Below are 20,200 nucleotides of genomic sequence, written 5' to 3' on the forward strand. Positions count from 1 at the left end.
CCATCAAACGTGGCTAAAGCCGTTTGAAGCGATGTTTCGATTATGAATAGTTGTCTTTCACCAGGGCGATACTGAGAGTATCTACCACTCTGGTATTGAGTAATTATGCTAGTGATACATAAAAAAACTTTATTTTGTCATTATTTTACAAAAAATAGTATTACACAGTATAGACACAGGCTTGTAATATCATTCAATAAATACATGTACACTCTATTTTTAGACGGTGGATTCATTTCACAGAATACAGTAATAATATTCCCTGCACACTTAATTCTGTTTTTACATGTGGAATACGTTCCACAGAATACAGTAATAATATTCCCTGTACACTCAATTCTGTTTTTAGATGTGGAATACTTTCCACAGAATACAGTAAAGTTATTCCCTATACAGTTAATTCTGTTTTTACATGTGGAATAAGTAACAGTAATATTATTCTCTATACTAGTCCCAGTGAGAGGATGTACATGATATCATCATTCTAGTATCTTCTCTCTTTTTCGTTTTCATACAAGACATGTGAAAAGGAAGAGGACGTCGTCAATGACGTACGTACGACTTCTTGCTGGGTCTAGTATATACATTAAATTCTGTTTTTACACTGGGGATACTTCCACAGAATACGGTGTGAAAAAAATTCAGTAAATACATAATATGTATATAGGAAAATGGAGATAAGTGCATTGTAAGATGGGGTGAGAAAAATACAGTACCTACATAATATATAGGAAAATGGAGATAGGTGCATTATAAGATGGGGTAGGTAAAAAACAGTACCTACATAATATATAGGAAAATGGGAGATAGATTCCTTGTATGATGGGGTGGGAAAAATCTAGGATTCTAATAAGAATGACTATTACCATTATGCTTTGTAGACCGTGTTATTTGAAAACTGCGTAAAAACAGAATTGACTGTACCTGCATAATTTCCCTATTACCAAGTTTCCAGTTGCAGTCTACCGGTATTTTCCATTTGTTTCATGAAAGCAGCTCCTTCTTCCTTGGTCATATTTCCCTCTTCCAGTAAAACGTCCTCCAGTAAAGCATCCTTGACATTATCAGGCATATTCTTAGAGTTTCCAGCAACAAATACACACCCGCCATTCTGAGATATCATCTTCCAAAGAATCGACCTGTTGGCACTGATTTTATGCTGGACGTAACTGAAAATAAAACATTTTGTGAAAATCAGAACGCGAAAAGAATGTATATACTGTACAAGAGCCCAACTGTCTGGAGCCAGTGGGGCTATTGCATCCTTGAGGGTCCGTAGTATGCATTCAAAGATGGTTTGAAAGGGAGATATGTAAATACGAATGTTAGAGGGAGCACACTAATATTAAAAAACCATAATAATTAAGCAAAAATGTAAAAAACAATATTTAAGAAATTATACTTGTAACTAGTGCAGGAAATGACTGTTTAAAACACATATATTAAAAAAATATTGTTGAATTTGATCCACACAGTATGTAGGTACAAAATATAAATATAAAATATTGAAAATAATTTTTTTGTTTCAGCTGACAAAATACTGTTAACGTGCAAAATACTGTAATACTGTCAATTTAAATAGCTTTATCAAAATATTCCCCTACTTGATGAAAAAAACTTCAATAAGGTATGCTTATATAAAGAAATTGATGTACTAAATAATATATCAACAACATCGGAGTATTTGTTTCCTAGCTGTTGAATCCGTCGCATAGGAGTGTGATATTGGGACGTTGATATAGAATTGCTACAATAATATGGTAGGTACTGTCTTGTAACCGACCTGCTTGGAGTATGAAAAGAGAATAAATATAATAAATCAGGGGTATCAAACATTGAATTAATGATTTTATACAAACAGGTTAAATCGGAAATGATTCTACGATCAGATAATTTTATTAAATTAAATGAACAAAGTACGTTATCGTAATTTAGGTTTTCATATTATTCATCACAAGGGGATTTAAAGGTTTGTCCTTGAGCTATATGAAATCCACATACAAATGCGCATGCGCGGTTTGCCTAGGATCAAGAAACAAATCCACCCAAGTGCACGAAATATCTATTCTGCAAGTCAATCTTTCTCCCTCAGTTTACATAGGATAATAATGTAAGAGAAAGAGACAGCGGCGGCACCACCTGAAGCTGTCAAGTTATTAGTTAAGTTCGACGAGTACTTGCCAGCGGGTTTAAACCATTGCCTATTACGTAAATTTAAAATGGGTTCCTACTTAAAAAAAGTTATAAAAAAAAACTTACATTTTATTTTCCTGGTCCCTTGAAAAAGCGCACACCAAGTTCAGTTTTCCTTCCGCATGAAGTTGTTTCAAGTTTTCACCACAGTGAAAGTCTCCTTTTTCATTTCTGCAGCCGAAGAATAGCACCAAGTTATTGCTGGACGCCTTGCCGAGGAAATCTCTCTCCTGGATAAAGCTGTGGAAAGGTGCAAGACCCGTGCCTGGGCCCACCATTATTATGGGAATTTTCTGGAAAATGAAAGACAAAATGAAAAAAAAAGCAACTACAATTTTTCATCACTATGGCAACCTATTTTGGAGCAATCAGATGTGAGGTTATCCCATATTTAGAAACAGCATAAATATTTTTTTTAAATTCAGAGATATACGGAGACCTGAGAATACAATGAGACCATATATCCAAGAGGCCATGTCACATTTTTGCACTTCTGAGATATCCAGGTATTAACAATATTGTCAACACTAAAATAAAGGGGCAAACAAATTATTTTATTATGAATCAACTTTTTAATATGGTAAGTACATATATCATTTTTTGATAAATATAATAAATTCCAATTAAATGTGACATAGTCTAAATATTTTTTGTTTACGAGAGAATATAAAAAGACCATGTGAAATTTTAAACATGGTTTTAATCGGATAAAGAACCAGAAATCTAAAAAAAAAGTTAAACACTTCTTTACTCCTTTTCCCTCAAAAACATCTACTCTTAGACATCTTCTGGTCCGCTTGCATAGAGCAGCTCACGTTTTATGCTTTAGTGACCAGATCTGAATAGCCAGGAGCTTCTCAACCTTGCCCATCTCCTTCTCATATCCTTCAACCTCACAACCTTCTTCATCAGTGGTGCCATAGTCAAACTGGCTCTAGACAGCTAAGACTATTGTCCAGAGTAATCCAATGATATTACAAACCTACAGGCACATCATTGTCTCAGAAATTTAACACAAAATGTGGCAAGTAACAAACACATCTACGTTTCCAGTAAATTCTTAATTCAAACGTATGTCATGTACGACAATGATATATATTCAAAAAATATGTTTGTATGAACTAAATAGAAACAGGATCGGACAGTGTTCAGAGAGAGGTTGTACTTACGTCGCTGATGATTCCTTCTTCCTTCTTACACTTCTTGTATAAAAACGAAAAAGACATAAGATCAGAGGCGGATTTGCCCTTAGGCCTATGTAGGCCCGGGCCTAGGGCGGCCAGATATTAGGGGCGGCCAATCGTGACAAAAAAGTCACAGATGATAACAAGAAATTACTTCCTAAGTACCTAAATATTCTACGTACGAAAGTGCAAGGCGATGGGTCAAGATAGTCCGGCTGGAAAGGTCAAAAGGCCTCCCTCACCCAGTCTCTCTCGATCCGGCCCGCCACGCAGCAGGTGGGCAGACGTATCCGCCGCCAAGACCTGGACAAATCTCACCCCATGAACCATGAATGATAATGGCAGGAAAATTAAAACGGTTTTGACCCTAGGAACTTACTGAAAAGTTTGGATACTCCTGGTCAATATGATGGGTACTGAGAAAGGGGCGGCTACATGCTCTGGGGCCTAGGGCGGCCAAGACTGCAAATCCGCCTCTGCATAAGATACTAGAACCATGATGTCACTTACAACCTCTCTCTGGGACTACTTTACTTAAAATTAACGTTGAATACTAAATTCTACATCATGGGTGTGATTGAGATGACAATAAGCTTACTTGCTAAAACTAAGACAAATATGTACACAACTATGAGATGATCTACTGCCGGTAGGTTGTCCTTCACAATGGCTCTCTCAGAGTAAGAAATGAATTTATGAATGAAATGTTATTACTAGTGATTGCCACTTTCTCAATACACACGAGGTCATTTTTTCACTTATATATATGCAATTTGGTTAGAGATTGCAGATAGCGCCTCGTTTTAAATCGAAAGTACGGTAATCGCCATATCTTTTGCTTGCCACATTAAGATCTCTGCAACGTTTCTAGAAGTTTGTGATTTCATTGGTGTTATTACATAAAAAATAAACAATTAGTTTGCTTACAACATCTTTAGGAAACGAAAATGTCCCCTTTTTGATCCATCCATATACTCTGCTTCCCACTGTCAAGTCTTTTAGCCAATTTGAACAGAGTCCCCTTCTCTCCACTTTCAATTTGGTATTGTACTTCACAACAGCGACCAATATTTCCAATTGCTTGTTCTGGGAAGCTCTACAGCTGCCAGTGATTGAGAATGATCGTGGTTTTATTGGGGTGAATAACTCAAAGAGGCTCTCTAGAGTTAGCTTGGACGTTGAGTGAGGGAAATCTTCAAGAACCTGAAAAATATCATCGTTATGAAGTCTTGTAGGAGAGATATGGCATGAAACAAGACAACTCTAGGTATATAAAGAGTATTGTATATACACGGTTGTCCGGTGTCCCTTTATTATATCTAATTACAGTCTTTTGAATCTTATTCCGGAATCCCAATGACATTAAAACTTAGTGTAAAGGACCACTTTACCAAGGGCAGACATTACAATAAAGAATAATAATACTTAGGGGGTATTTCATCTCTGAGTAAACTATTGAGTAACTACTCGTTAATAACTTTATTAATGGCTGTAAAAACGACAGGTAACGTTACTCAGCGGTGATGAAACAGATTATATATTATAAGCTACTCAACAAGTAGCACTAATTGACAGTTAGTTTACTCGGAGGTGGTGAAATAACCCTTTAGTGTAATTGTGATTTTTTGTTTAGTAAGCCATGTTGCGCTTCCTTCCTCCTTTATCCAATATTTCAGACAGTCTTGCAGTGTCCATCATCAGGGCAGATGTGTAGATTTCCCTGTCACCTGCTCATTTGACATTGGATATTACTTTTTGTGTGTAGCAGCATGTTTTTTATCGAAACATAATTATTATTCAATTTGTTCATTATTGACACTTCTCAAGAAATTATGAAAAAATAACAAACACACCTAAAGACTCGAACCACATTTTTGGTCAGATTTGGAATAACCATTCAAAACTGGATGCCATCAAGTGTTGAGTTTAACTACAATTCCGTATTAATTTTGAAGTTGTTGAATTCATATTACTTCTGTAATTAGGTGTAACTCAAAAAGTTTTGGGCATAGAATGCAAAATAACACAAGAAGTGCCGTGTGGTCGAGGCTTAAATTTCCAATACAAATTTGTGCTTACAAAATTCAAATTTATTGATACATTACGTATTATTTGGTAACTAGCTGTACCTCGCCACGCATAGCTGTGCAGATAAAACAATAGCTCTTGTTTACGTCCAACAGATGGCGCTTTTGTTCAAAAAAAGCGTGCTTGTCCAAGAGATGGCTTTGTTTTTCAAAAAAGAATGTCACAGGTGACATCTATACAATACAGATATAAAAAACGTGAATGCAACGTTGTGTCAAAGTTCCAAATCAATTGGCAGCAATTGGTGAAGAACTTTTGGAGATTTAAGATTTTGAACAAATGAACATTTTTATTTATACATGAATGTATAGATGTGAGCCTCACTGGGTGCTTTACCCGTGCCGAGGCCCCCATTTTACAATTTTATGTGACAAAATGGAGATTTACAGTGTCAGGCGAGTGAGTGAGACGAAACGCTAGTCAATTGGGCTAAATGGAACATTTGTTTCCATTCAAATTTGTAAGGTCAAAGTTCTAATTTTCTTGTTTATTTTATGGTTTTGGGAATTTTCAGCTTTTTATCTACAAATCCAAAGAAATTGACAATATCTAGGAAGTACTCAGCAATAAATATGACTGTAGATAATACAAACCTCTAGGATAGTCCTTCTAAGTCTATTGCAATAGTTGAAAAGGTCTTCCTGGCCTTCCGGCGTGCAGAATTCAATACACTTTCCCTTCTCCAACTTATCTTGTGAAAAGTGTGCCAAGACAGAGAACGCATATTTCTTTGGGATAGCAGAAAGATCCCAATATTCGGCAACTATTTGCTTTAAAGGAACAGCCTTCTTGAAGATGTAAGGCACGGGCATGTCTGTAAATAATAAAAGTGAAAGACACTTTAATGAAAAAAAAAAAATTGCGTTATACTGCACAAGTCATCAGTGCCGGTGGAACTATGGTGTCTATTTGGGGAATACAGAGAGACAAGGAAGAGGACAGAGAGAAGAGGTAGGTCGGGAAGGACCAGACTAGAGAGCTTTGAAAGTATAAATACAGTTAAACTTTTTATTTTAAAGCTGTTTCAAGCAACATTTCGATTTTGAATTATGAAATTAATGCCAGTGACGTACCACGCACCACGCATCAAAAGCACTTTTGGGTGTGGCCTATACAGATTATATGTTGTGGTCCCTGGCTATCAGATCATGGAATATCATCTTCGCCACTCCCACACTTATAAAACATCATCTGTCTGGTGTGACAGGTCTGTGTGCGATTGTATGGCGAGCGTTACGGTGATATAGGCCACGCCCAAAAACGTTTTGAGCTTTACAACACAATGTGTCGGCACCATAAACTAGGGTGATACTGAGATTATCAAATGTGAAAAACTTTGAAACATCGCAATCAAAAATTGTATTTTAATCAAATAATAATATCAAAGTATATTTTATAATTTATTTAAAAAATACATTGTTTCATCTTTATTTATATCAATTTATGTGTTAATATCGTCTTCCAGTTGCCAGCCATCTTCCTGACTGAGGAACCTCCTCTTGACAGCGGTGTTCATGTACGGGCGGAGAACCCATTCCCTGTCTGCCGCCTCCAGGGAGTCCAAAGTTCCAAGACGGATCTCGTAGAGTCTGAGCTGGAAGCGGGGACCCACTTCTTGCAGTTCTATATTTCGGTCCACCTGTATAAGAGGAAGTTGTTTTAATTATTTTAATTATTTTTAACCCAGTGAGGCCAACATTACTGAATTAAAATATGAAATAATTGTAAAATAATGTATCAACAATAAAAAAAATAAAAAAATAAAAATTAAAGTTGCTACTTTGTACACCGTAATTAGATGAGATATTAAGACATTATAACGGCACACACACTCTCTCCCTGGGCCATTTTTGTGAAAAATCATCTCAACGGTGCTGTGAATTTTTTAAAGAGTTCCTAGTCTTATGGTAAATCATCTAGGATTAGATTGATCCATATAAATTATATAGTATTAGGATTTTTTACACTAACAAACAGGAGGCCCTGAGGAAAATAATTTCCCTCAGGGATTGTCATCTTTTGGGATGCTGTGTGGAGTCTTTTTAGAGGAATGAAAGGAGAGGAAGTTCTGAGAATGCAAAGGGTATGAGAGTTGGGTAGGAATCTAGCGATCAGTGATAGAGCCTTAGAAAAAAATTTAAATACTAACAGCTCTCGGGGTGATTTTTCACAAAAAACAATGCTGTTCAAAAAAATATATATATAATTATTATTATGGATACTATTGTAATAATGACCTTTTTGTAAGTGTGGTGTCTGAAACAGACATAGTCATCGTGATTAGCGAAGGTGATGACTCTCTTGGAGTCCTCCTTAGGCACGGGGAACAGGTACTTGAGGATGTTGGCCGTCCGCTGGCCGAGCTCCGTCTTGAAGTTGTGGAACACGAGATGCGGGTACTGCTCGCTCATGGGTGCCATCTCGGGTACGTCGTGCCGCATTATCACATCCGACATCTGGAAGAACGCCGTCGGGCCGTAGGGGAGGTGGCAGACTATCTGTAATTCAATAATGCATAGAACAATTGAATACATTTTTTGATATAATTATGTACTAAATAAAGCAATCATTGTCTGTCTTCGTTCTCTGTAGTTGAGACTATGCACAAACGCTACCAATCCTAGTTGATGTTGTGGCTTGCGAGGAGACGAGTAAACACGTTTTTCGCATATTATGGCATATTTTGCAATAGTGTTATGGGGAATTGAGAAGAACTGCAAAAAATCGATTAAATTTATTTTTTCTCGCGTGCAACATTCATTTCCTGGCAACACCACTTTACATGTCACAACGGACCCCAACCACTTGCCCGCGAAGAATCTCAGATCATACTGGCTGAGCTATCTGTTAGGTTGACACGGTGTTTGAAACTAGTTTTCAATTCCTCATAAAATCCTTCTGATAAATCTTGTGTCGTACATTTTGTAATTGCGTAATAAATTCAGGTGATTCCAAATAGTTGTTTCTTTTCTTTTTACCTCGCGACCAAGAATGTAGTGACGATGCATTTATAAGTAGACATCACTCCAGTACAATGTCTTAATTTTAATAAAGGATCAAAAAGTTGCTTGAAATGGCTTTGGCCGTGTTTGGTGATCAGATCTGAATAACCAGGCACTTCCCCACCTTCCTCTTCCACATCTCCATCCCCACTCAGCCTCCGCTGTGTCACTTTCCCACTGGCTTCAGATGGTTGGCAGCAGTCATGATATTGTGCGGTATTTGCATAAAAAAATATTATAAATTAATAAAATCCCATTAAGTCCGTGTGTCTTTTTTATTAGTAAAATCATTTTACTAATAAAAAATTTCAATTAATTTTTTTTTCCACAACTAGGGAGATTTCTCGATACATCACATCACTGTCAATTATACTATGTACGATAAACTTATGTCGGGTTTTTTAATCGTAAATCCAAATTTACTTTCGTCAAGACATTTTCAAATCCATTCTAACAAATAAAGACCAAGGGATTTACTAATAAATGTGTTTTAAATTTTAAACGGATAAACAACCATTTTATCATACATATATCATTGTCTATCAGCTGTGTAAAATATAAAACATGTTAATTAGTAAGGGAGTAAGTCTGGATTAAACATTCCAAGCTAATTGTTTTCAATGAAGAAGAAAAGTTAAAACTGTCTAGCTAAATATAAATTTAACCCCTCCGAAAATCGCCATGTAAGCACTTTAACTGTCTTTAACGAAATGACATTTTACGAAAACTTTTTGTTATTACCGCTTCACAATTAAAGCTCTATAAATGAAACATTTCTGAACGTAGCCGAATAGTAAAAACTGTTTTAGAAAAGTTACAAAATAAGCTTTCAAATTATTATATTACAAATAAATACTAGCATTTTTAAATATTAAAATTTAGAACGCAAACATTAAAAATAGGTTAAAAATGACTCACGTCATGTTTTTAGGTGAAAATGGTACTAAAATCACAGATTATGTAAACAAAAATATTTATTCTATTGTATATATGTGTAATAAACACTTTTATCACCTCATTTTTTTATCATTTCATATAAAAATATTTTATAAAAATTTAATATGTGAAGCGCGCGGCGCTACCGGCAGACATTTTGCGCGGGTAAAAATGTTGTGTCAATTATGCGACTGTCAGCAGATTCCTGTTTTGTATTTCCATAGACAACTTGGTAGTGATGTGTAGCTTGATCTATAATCGACCTTTTAGTTTTTGTTTGAGGGATGTAACTAAAATAATAACGGAGTAAGAACGATTTCTATGGAGAGACACGCGTTGACGTGTAAACACGCTTATTGTACTTGACTGCTATCGTTATTTTATCGTGTATATCTGCTTACGTTGCTGACCGGTTAAGTAGAGGGTGAAACAACCGGACCTTATGTAGAGTTGTATAATATTATTATAATTTCGTAAATTTGGTAACTGTCTACGCCAAAGTGTCATGCAAAAGAGGCATTTCACCAGCTTCATGCAAACATTCAAGCATGAAACAAAGATGTTTCATGCTTGAATGTTTTGTTTCTTTTAACCCCAGATTTAAGTTTTTTGCTCGCTCGCTATGTTGGACAATATATATTGACACAGTAATAAGTAATAATACAGCCACATTAGCCAGGATCCTTTCCTGCTACTAGCAGTACACCCTGCTTGCTTTACACAGAATAGTGCACTTTTTTCCGACATGCGGATTTTCATAGTGAAAACGTACCTCTTAACCTGTCAAGATACAATGCTCAATGATGGAGTAGCTGCTCTCGCCGAGTCTTTCTTTTAGACCAGTAAATCAGTGCCTCACGAAGGAGGCAAAACTAACATTGTATGAATGTAAAAAAAAATAAAACCTACCAAGCTGGAAGGGATGCCCCTATGTTCATGCACCACTATGAAGTCGGTCACATCATTGGCACGGCAAGCGTGAACTAGCTGCTTCATCTCGTACTTGCCTCTGTTCATGCGCTGGGAGTTGGGGAATATCAACCTAGAATTTAAAATATGAAAAAAAGTTCTACAAAATAAATACTTCAGTTTTTGTAATTCTAATATACAAAATAAAATTCCTATGGCTTGACCACGAGCAAAAAGCATGCGCAGACGCATGTCCCTTGCCTAGGCACAGAAAAGGCATGGTTTATCAGCACATTGCTAGTGACCACGAGTGATAGTTCTATGCAGTAATATGCGAAAGCTCGTTTAACAAGATAAGAAATTTTGTTTTCAAATTAATAAACCAACTAGGTCTCTTTCCGATGAGAAAACAACTTCCACATAAGAAAAAATTATTGTTGATGATTTTTGTAATGGAGCAATACGTCAAAAAATGGTATAATTCTACACGCTGACGAAGGTAATATCAATACCTAAAAATCGGTGGTATTGAAGGATTGCGACATTTTAGACAGCGGCAGACAATATTTACCGAAACTCCAATTAGAACATGGTTTTCGTTGGAAAATATGTCACTAATGACGTAACACTTTTTTACAGAAACTCTTTCAAAATATAGAATGGAAGAATGTCCCATAATACAGTGTAGATGAAACTTATATCAATGATGGCTATTCCTTATCATCCAGTTGGCTATCCAACACTGAAACCTAAGTTTGTAAATTAAACATTTCTTTTACATTGGTGACTATGTAATACAGGTTAGCAAGCATATAGGAGGATTGGATCAGGATGGGAAAGACAGGAGTGGAGGTGAATGGCGAGAGACCACAGCCAGTGGGAGAGCATTTGTGGAGGAAGCCAAATCCCACCCTGGCGCCGTAATATGGTGATAAAATTTGACCAAATACCAATGGTAAATCAAAATACACTAGCCTGAGTTCCTTGGCGAACATCTTCAGGCGGGCACTAGGTTCCCTGGAGGTGGTGATGACTATCTTGGGATCCTGCACTCCGGCCCAGCGGTATTCATCGTCCTGCGAGTTTAGGGTGTTGGCTCCTCCGCCAATACCGCCAATGGCCGCTGCCAGCTCCGGACCTGAGTTTTAGGTTAGGTTGTGTAATCATGGTCATTTGGAAAGAACATCTGATTGAAAGAATAAATTATTTTAAGCAAACTCAATAACACATATAAATGATTTGTTTCACTTTAGTCTTTGAAAAAATTGAAATGGAAGTGAAACTGTTTCTACGTATGGATGCAATCGGCTTATATCAAGTTCAGACGTTTGTAATGTGTAACGTAATGTACCGTCTACTTGTTTATTAAATTTATTACATGGAAGGCACTACTATCCTTATATCTTATGCTTGTAGTGACAATCGAGTTGATCCATCGCCTGTCAGATTTTAACACAAAACTGCTAGTTGGAAATTCAGCATAATGGATAATTTCAGACAACAGGATTGGCATCGAGATTGTATGCCGTCCATTAAATTCATGTTACATGATACATAACATTACACATTACAAGCAGCTAGACCCGCCATTACTGTATCAGTAAATATTGTCGGTATTCTGCCAAAAAAGCGATGTAAAAATGTTGCTTCTTGGACTAAATTATGAGAAATGTAACATCACAAAGCTGTCACTTCCAAATACAAGCTTTGACTATCTTTGTACTTCTAAGAGAAGAGTCGTAAATATTTCCATAACTGTTTCACTTCTAATGGGCACAGATTATGGAACTTACACTTCGGTTCAACTTAATTTTCATAAGAAACAATGATTTACAATGGAAAAGATGGTAAAAGATGCATTATAATTCCATTTTTATTCAATCAAAACTCAAAATTTACCTTATAAAATCGATCTCTTTGCTGCCATTTTGGCCCTTTTTTATATGGAGTGAAAGTTTCAATCTAAATACGCATAAATTACCTATTATTGGGCATGTAAATAGTTGTTTCTTGTAGTAATTGTTTAAACCGAGTGTAATTTCCATAATCTGTGCCTCAAAGTGCGGCGTTTAGGGAAATAATTACCAAAATATAAAGCGTAACTGTGGTTTGAGAAGCAATACTTGAGCGTTAGGTAATTTTTAATACGCTTACCTTTATCTTCCCATTCCATTTTCTTCTGAAGAGTGATGGCACTTTTCCTGAGGTCGCCATGAATAGGAATATTTTCTTCTAAACTGTGTTTAATTTGATCCTTCTTGGATTGAATGTTCTTTTCTTTGTCTTCTGTAGCCTTTCTGTAAAGGTATTCCCTCCTCAAACGCGCTTGCCGTCTCAACATTTTAAATGTTTATTTAGATTCGTATTAACTAAAAAAACACACACGCGATACGATACGTTATTGGGAGTTGTGTTACGTAAATTTAAAATATTATTGTTAAATATATTGCAGGAAAGCGATTTAAAGTATGGTTTTATGTTTAAATTAAAAAATAAAACCTAAAAATATAACAACACGTGCGAATCAACAACTTGACAACTCTTCTGACGTTTTGACAGCGTGATTAAATCTATGGAATTGTAATAACCATAGAAAAAATATCTATGAAATGTAAAATAGATTGGAAACTCTGGCATAGAGAACAATTCCGATATTTTAATGGAAACCGGGGTTAGGGGTTATTAAACACTAATAAAAATATTTTGAAAACACACTAAAAAAATATTCTACCTAGCATCGAGTTGTGTGCCGTTATATAAAAGCGTAATATGAGAAGTAGCATTTCGTAAAAGATAAATCTAAATTGGATCGATTTAACATTGGGTTTACCAAAAAAAAACATTTATTTAAATTCCTAAATAAACAGTTTTAAATATTTAACCCTTCAGGCTTCTGGCATATTGACCGTTGTATTTCGAAATAGAAAGAATTTGGGTGTATTTCCGCATCTCAAAAAAAAACAAATAAATGGGATATTTCAGAATGTATCTTAAATCTAAAAACTGTTTTTGAAAGGAGATGTAATACGCTTTTTTTATCTAAACACTGAATTAAAATTACTGATTCCAAAAAAATACATATTTTATTAGACAAATGTATTATAAACATTATGGACGCCTAGCTTTTTGTCATTTCATATAAAAAAAATTTATTGAAAAATTCAGTTACATAAATTTTTCTCAAATTGTAGTCGGAATCTTTGGTAGTAAATTTCTATCTATTTAAATAAAAATGTAAATGTTTGTTTGTTCAAAATCTTAAATCTCCGATAGTTCTTCACCGATTGCTTTGAAATTACGACATAACGTTGCATTCAAATGCGCTCAAGACTTTTTTGTGGATCATGTTAAAAACCACATTCTTGAACCTTTAGTTGTCTCTTTGTTGACCTATCTTATCGCTGTATCTTTATAAAAAAATTGTTTCATATATTTTTATTTCAAGTATGTGTGTATTTGTTTTATATGTATATAGTATGTTTTTTTTTGGATTATCTATTTAACACCTTTTAAATCATATTTCTAAGGAGACACAACAATTTCTGCGAGACCATATGAGCTGTTCCGAAAATCGAACAAATTGACTATACGAGTAAAAGCTGTATGTTCCCAAAATCGAACATATCAGCGTGAGGAGTTAATCAAAAAAGCGATATAAAAATAATGAAAATCATTACTCACCGGGGTCTATTTGGGAGAGCGTTATTAAATCATCGCGACTTAAATTAAGATTACTGAAGATTGAAAAAAAATGATCTATTTTTGTGCTGGAATTTTGGGGACGTAAATTTAGTACATCTCCCGGCTCGTAATCATCAAATTTTCCATTTTCAGGGCTGAAATTTATCATACGCACATCCTTAAATGCAGAAACACATAGTAATTAGTAAATTTGTAAGCATAAATATATAATCGTGGCTTTGACACCGTGCATTAAGTGCTTACAAAGCTAAAGCGACAAACATTTGAAAATATAATAAATATTAATTATTGAAACAATATTACAGTTATAATTTTGAACATAATAGTTAAAGTTGGAAATTTAGAAAAATCATCATTCCTATAAGCACTAATTTTAGACTTGGGTTCGAACTATTCTTTATAAGAAAGATTTTTTTAAATGAATGGACTTTTCAAATATGAATATAACTTGATATAAGTACTCAATATTGAATACGGCCAAAGGAGAAACAAATGAATGAGCAAATATTTATTTTTTAATTATAGATTGTGATATTGTCCACAAAATCTACACTAGTGACGCCACCAAACACAGCCGAGAAAAAAACCGACTGAAAATAAAAGTTGTCTAGCTACAAACAGCTGTTGTAAGAAACATTCATAATTAAATAAATAATCACCTGAAAATGATCTTCAGAAGTAGTTCTGATATTGCTTTTCACATTCATTAGAAACGGTTTTTCCACAAACTCGTTGATATTGTAACCAGAAAAATACAAATTTTCTTTGTCTTCCATTTTTAAATCTGGTTCCTTTTCACAACCAATGTTCCATCGAGGAACAAATTGAAAGCAACTATCATTCGCTTGTTTCTTTTCGATTTCCGGTAAATAATCCCCTAAAACTTGCCACAAATGAGCAATCCACGGATCTGCAACCGCATCGTTACCTAAATCATGCTGATAATCACAAAGACCTGTAAATAGAAAAGATATTAAATACACTGCTGAAAATAGGTAATGAAAATTAATAATATGGAGTAGGAAATAAATCAGGGCACTGCAATTTATTGATATCTTTTTCTAGCATTCGGCGCACACCTACTTGCACGCCTGCAGATTCTCGACGCACCAGCCGCTATAAAACGGGCGCATCGAGACGTACTCTGTCAATCATTCTTTAGCAGTTACAAGTGAGCAACCTGTGTACCCTGTGAACGCCCGCTGCCTACTGAGCGCCCTGAGCGGTCCGCCGTTAACGGCATTGTCTCACAACCAAATCAACAAATATTTATTAAACAATAAACACAGCTAGCTTACAACTAGGATTCATAATAACTATTGACTTACATCTAAGACTTATTTCTTGTGACTTACGACTAAGGGGGCATTTCACTATCTCTGATTATGTTCTGACTAAGCACGAATCCGCGGATTAGTCATTTTTTCGTTTTCACTGTATCTGAATAACGCTAACTCTCGGGTTAAAGTTCGATTTGACTAATCAGTGCTCGAACCTCACGTTAGGCGCTATTCCTCGAATCAAAGATGGCGTCAAAACATTCCGAGTTTGACAGCGGAGAAGTGAGTCGAATTTTGTTGCGAATTATTATGGATACTGAGGTTTTTGATTTACAGAAGCAGGTGAAAGGGCGGCGATGCGAAGGCCGCGAGTTTTAAGAGCTCGAATGAATTTGAATGCTTGTATGATCCATCCTGAATTATTTGATTGTGTTCAAAATAAGAAACAATGTATTAATTCGACACGAATCTATCTAAAATGACCTGATAATCAACATAACATAACCAAAAAAATGCACACTTTGCGGTGTGCGGACTGTGGCGGGAAACTGGATGACGGCGTTTTCCACAAATCAATTGGCGTTGACGCTAGCATTCCATAGACATTGCGGCAAAACATGACAGGCGTCGCAGTAGATGGGGTAACTGCAAACATTTTGCGATGTTGCCAGACTATTTCGAGTGTAATCTATCCGGAAGCTCGGCAACAATGGTGAAACGGTCGCCGTTGAATAACAAAGTTATTCTGATCTTTAAAGCCAGCCAACGGCTAGCTAGTCAGATATTTAGCCCGACATAGTGAAATACCCCCTAAGGCTCATAACTACTGACTTAAAACTAGTGACTTACATTTAAGACTTATATCTGGTGACTTACTCACTTTTCACATCTCTTAACTAATCGTAACTAAGAAAGCAGTCCCTAATTTCAACAAATCATTGAAATCCCTGGCCAAATAAAATTTCTAGAACCTGAATTCAAGTTGTGACATTTTTCTGATTCGGAGATTCTGAGAGGGATTATGGGGACTCGAAATCGGGCCAAACGTATTACCAATGGTTAAATTGTTTTAACTAGTACACCAAAATGTCTCAAAAGATAAAAGGCTGTAACATTTATAAAGTACTATGGCCCAAGTGCGTTTTTTCCACATTGTGTAGTCTTCAGGAATCAGCGATACTTTACCAAAGCAGATAATTCTACATCACATTCTAATGTAATTTGATATTCGAACTTATTATTTTTTAACGCATTGTAATGCCAACAACTGCAGAGTTATAAGCTGTACAGCATGTTTGGAAAATGCAAGGAACAAACCATAATATTACTATGTTTAAAAAGTTGATTATCTTATATTATTTATCTTACCAACATCTTGAAGACATGTAGCGCCTAATTGCAGTAATCTCTTGTGCAACTTTTTGGCAACAAAGTTGAATTTAACATAACTGGAATCACCAAGACCAAGTACCGCAAACTTCAAATTGCACAAAGAATTTCTTGGAAGACTCTTTCTGAGGAGAAACTTCCAGAATGCCTTCATGTTGTCTGGCTCCTCACCGATACCGGTGGTTGAACAAACAAACACAACAAACTGCTCCCTAACCAGGCCTTCGATTTTATATTCATCCATCGATTTCACGGGACCTTTAAGGTTACGGCATCTTGATTGCCGCCAAATGTTCTCCGACATTTCTTGCGCCGTTCCAGTTTGACTGCCGTATAGTATCACAAGCCTGGGAGATGACGTCATGTTTGTAAAAACCGAATTTTAAGGAATATAAACAAAATAAAAACTTAATTTAGGTCAAAATGACGTTCGTCTGACAGTTGCACCGACAATCTTGATCTGACAGATGTTTTCAAATGTTGCCAGTTTATAATATAACAGCTGGTTTGTGGTTTCTTTTATTGGTTCGTGTTTAAACATGATCTCTTGAGAGTGTAAAATAATTAACGAAACCCCAATACCAAGGTTCGTAGAAAAAACAAATAAATAAACCAATCGCTTTGAGTTGTTTGTTAATTGAAAGAATTTTTTTTTAATTAACAGTCAAAATATTTGTGGAAATAACGAAAGATTTGCTAAAAACACAGGTTTTCGGCTCTCTTGAACATTTCGTGTTTTGGAGCTTATGCTTCTTAAGGTGCGTCCACACCAGTAACAAAACGTGTTACAAAGAGTTATATAACCAATGTTATGTAACTTGTTAGAAATTCAACTGAAAAATGTTGTATAACACGATGTTGTGTAACTTTTTTTCTGTTTTTATAGCAGGTTACATGTTACCCAGAGGTTGTCGGTAAAGATCAAAGGAATTAGATAACTTGGTTGTATAACAAGTTGCAAGCTCGTCCACACACACAACAAAACAAAAAAAAAAAACACAAAAAACAAACAACCCACCTTTCAGTGTCCTCCCATCAGTTGATGGAGAACTATCTGTAAGTGAGTGTGTCTGAGTGCGTGGAGTTTTTTTTAATTTGACTGGCGTTCTTTGTTTTGTGTATTTTGTGAGGTATTTTTTGAGGTCTTTTGGAGATGGAGTGGACGAAGGAGAATACCGAAAGATTGATTGAGCAGTATCGTGAGAAAGCAGTACTTTGGGATCCACAACACAATGAATACAAAAACCGTAATAAAAAGCAAGATGGTTGGGCTGATCTAGCTTCCGATTTTGAAGGAAACGTGGATGAGGTGGAGAAGAAAGTTCGGATGCTAATTGGACAATTCCAGCGCGAATTGAAAAAAGGGAAGAGTGGAGACGGAGCTGATGCCCCTTACAAGACCAAATGGATATATTTCCACTCTCTGCTTTTTCTAAAAGATAAAAACACACCGAGGCACCAACAAGAAGTCGGACAGCAGCTCACGGGTGAACTGCAGCAACCAGATGAGTCCACACAGGCGTCAGATCAGGCACAGGTAAACACACTTCAGTTTTAATTAAACTTTAATTAATTTTAATTACATTTTATACAGTTTAATTTTTCAACTTTAATTTAGTAGTTAACTACCTATTTAGTAGGTACCTACATAATAATTATTTGTCACTAAGAAGAAAGTGGGAGGAGAAAAACAATGTAGGTAGGTACCTACTTAATCCCTCGCATTCAGTATCTGTTTTGCCACGGCACTGATCCCTCTTCAGATTGAAAAAAAGCGCTGATTTCATTACGAACCATTCTGCCGACGTCGGAGGGTTTTCTCGGGATCCTTCTGAGCCGCAGAAAGGTATCTGTTGGTTCACCCACGATTCTCCAATGTCCAGGTGTAACTTCACCGGAGGAGGTATCTTCATCATCGAAGGTCCCAGGGGGGGTGTACGATGATGCTGATTGACTTTTTCGAAGAAAGTTGTGGAGGAGGCAACAAGTTAGGACAACATTTTCTGCAGTTAGGGGCTCAAGAAGCAGGGGTTTTCTGAGGACTCTGAATACAGCTGACATTATACCAAATACATTTTCCACAGTGCGCCTTGCTCTGCTATGTCTGCCATTATATATTCTCTGTGGCGAACCTTTTGCTTGTGCCCCCGGATACGGTTTCATCATGTTTGGCAGTAACTGAAAAGCGTCGTCACACACAAAAACGTAAGGAGTTGGCAGTGTTCTCCCAGGCAGAGGTGTTGCCGCTGGCAAATGTAAATGTGATGTTTCAAGAAGCCTCTTGAACTCTGTACTGCCAAACACGCCACCATCAGATATTCGCCCTTGGCATCCAATGCTGACATAAGTAAAACAGTAGTTTGCGTTGACGATGGCCATAAGTACAATACTGAAATACCCTTTGTAGTTGAAATAATCACTACCGCTGTGTTTGGGAGCTTGCAACGTAATATGTTTCCCATCAATGCTGCCACAGCAGTGAGGATAATTCCATTTTTGGTCAAAGTCAGCAGCTAAATCAAGCCATTCTCCTTGACTGCTTGGGGTCTGCAAAAAAAGAAAATATTTCATCATATACTTATTGTTGACAACCCACTTCATTTCTTTGAATTAATGAAATTTGTTTTTCTTTATAGGGGCCAGAAGAGACACAGACAGAGCAAGAACAGTCTACTTTCCTTCCGCCATCTCAAATGAAAAGACCCAGCAAAAAGAGATCCCACAACGACAGTATGGCCAGGGAAGCATACGATGTAATGAAAAAGCTTAGCGCCAGGACCAGGGACGAGTTTGATGTATTTGGGGAACAAGTAGCTATTGCCCTGAGAAATTTGAAAGATAAAATGTTGGTGGTGGACACGAAACATCAACTTACTAACATTTTGTACCACGCAGAAAGGCAAGATCTACGCGGAAGACCACAAGTCTACGGTCATGGAAGCCCACAAGTCTACGGTCAAGGAAGCCCACAAGTCTACGGTCAAGGAAGCCCACAATTCTACGGTGACGTAAGCCCACAGTTGCACCCTAGTACCCAGCAAGTCTACTCTGCTGTCAGCCCAGATGCTTACTCTGCAGCTAGCACATCTGCCGAACCTAGCCCCGTTGACCAAGCAACGACTGACTCGTTGAATTTACTGGATATGTAATTGGCTTTTTAATTGTTTTTTTTTTCTTCATTTTATTTAGCATTATTGAAAGTAATAGTATATAAGTTTGCATAATATATATTAAAGTTTGCATAATAAAATATTTGTTTGAATATAATTATTGATATACATACCTTGATTACATCCTTCAAGAAGACAATAAGGGCCCTACAGACTTCAGGAACAATCTTGGAAATACTCTGCTTTGAGATCTTGAATAAGTAACTCAAGCTTTGATAGGAATCACCACTCGCCAAAAATCTCAGAGTAACTGCAAGCCTTTCTCTTGCAGGTATAGCCCATCGATAATTGGTGTCCTGCTTTGCAATAGTTGGGGCAACATTGATCAAGAGATATTCAAAGTCAGA

At 36.3% G+C, this 20,200-nt stretch overlaps 2 protein-coding genes across 2 annotated transcripts; both read right to left on the reverse strand.

The window, feature by feature from the left end:
- Positions 1-145: 145 nt before the first annotated feature.
- On the reverse strand, positions 146-17,138 carry LOC149412838 (NADPH-dependent diflavin oxidoreductase 1). The gene is made up of 7 exons (XM_089645314.1): positions 16,663-17,138; positions 14,674-14,969; positions 13,994-14,171; positions 6,059-6,279; positions 4,305-4,580; positions 2,260-2,486; positions 146-1,169 (listed from the first exon to the last, which is right to left on the reverse strand). Exons 1-7 carry the CDS (start codon positions 17,045-17,047, stop codon positions 941-943), a joined length of 1,812 nt encoding a protein of 603 aa, XP_089501440.1. The 5' UTR covers positions 17,048-17,138; the 3' UTR covers positions 146-940.
- LOC149412839 (U3 small nucleolar ribonucleoprotein IMP4) lies at positions 6,837-12,867 on the reverse strand. The gene is made up of 5 exons (XM_089645316.1): positions 12,467-12,867; positions 11,288-11,450; positions 10,313-10,445; positions 7,703-7,963; positions 6,837-7,104 (listed from the first exon to the last, which is right to left on the reverse strand). Exons 1-5 carry the CDS (start codon positions 12,651-12,653, stop codon positions 6,907-6,909), a joined length of 942 nt encoding a protein of 313 aa, XP_089501442.1. The 5' UTR covers positions 12,654-12,867; the 3' UTR covers positions 6,837-6,906.
- Positions 17,139-20,200: the final 3,062 nt, after the last annotated feature.

The sequence above is a fragment of the Hesperophylax consimilis genome, chromosome 22 (genome assembly GCF_061612785.1).
Source record: "Hesperophylax consimilis isolate HC1 chromosome 22, BYU_Hcon_1.0, whole genome shotgun sequence".
Taxonomy (NCBI): domain Eukaryota; kingdom Metazoa; phylum Arthropoda; class Insecta; order Trichoptera; family Limnephilidae; genus Hesperophylax; species Hesperophylax consimilis.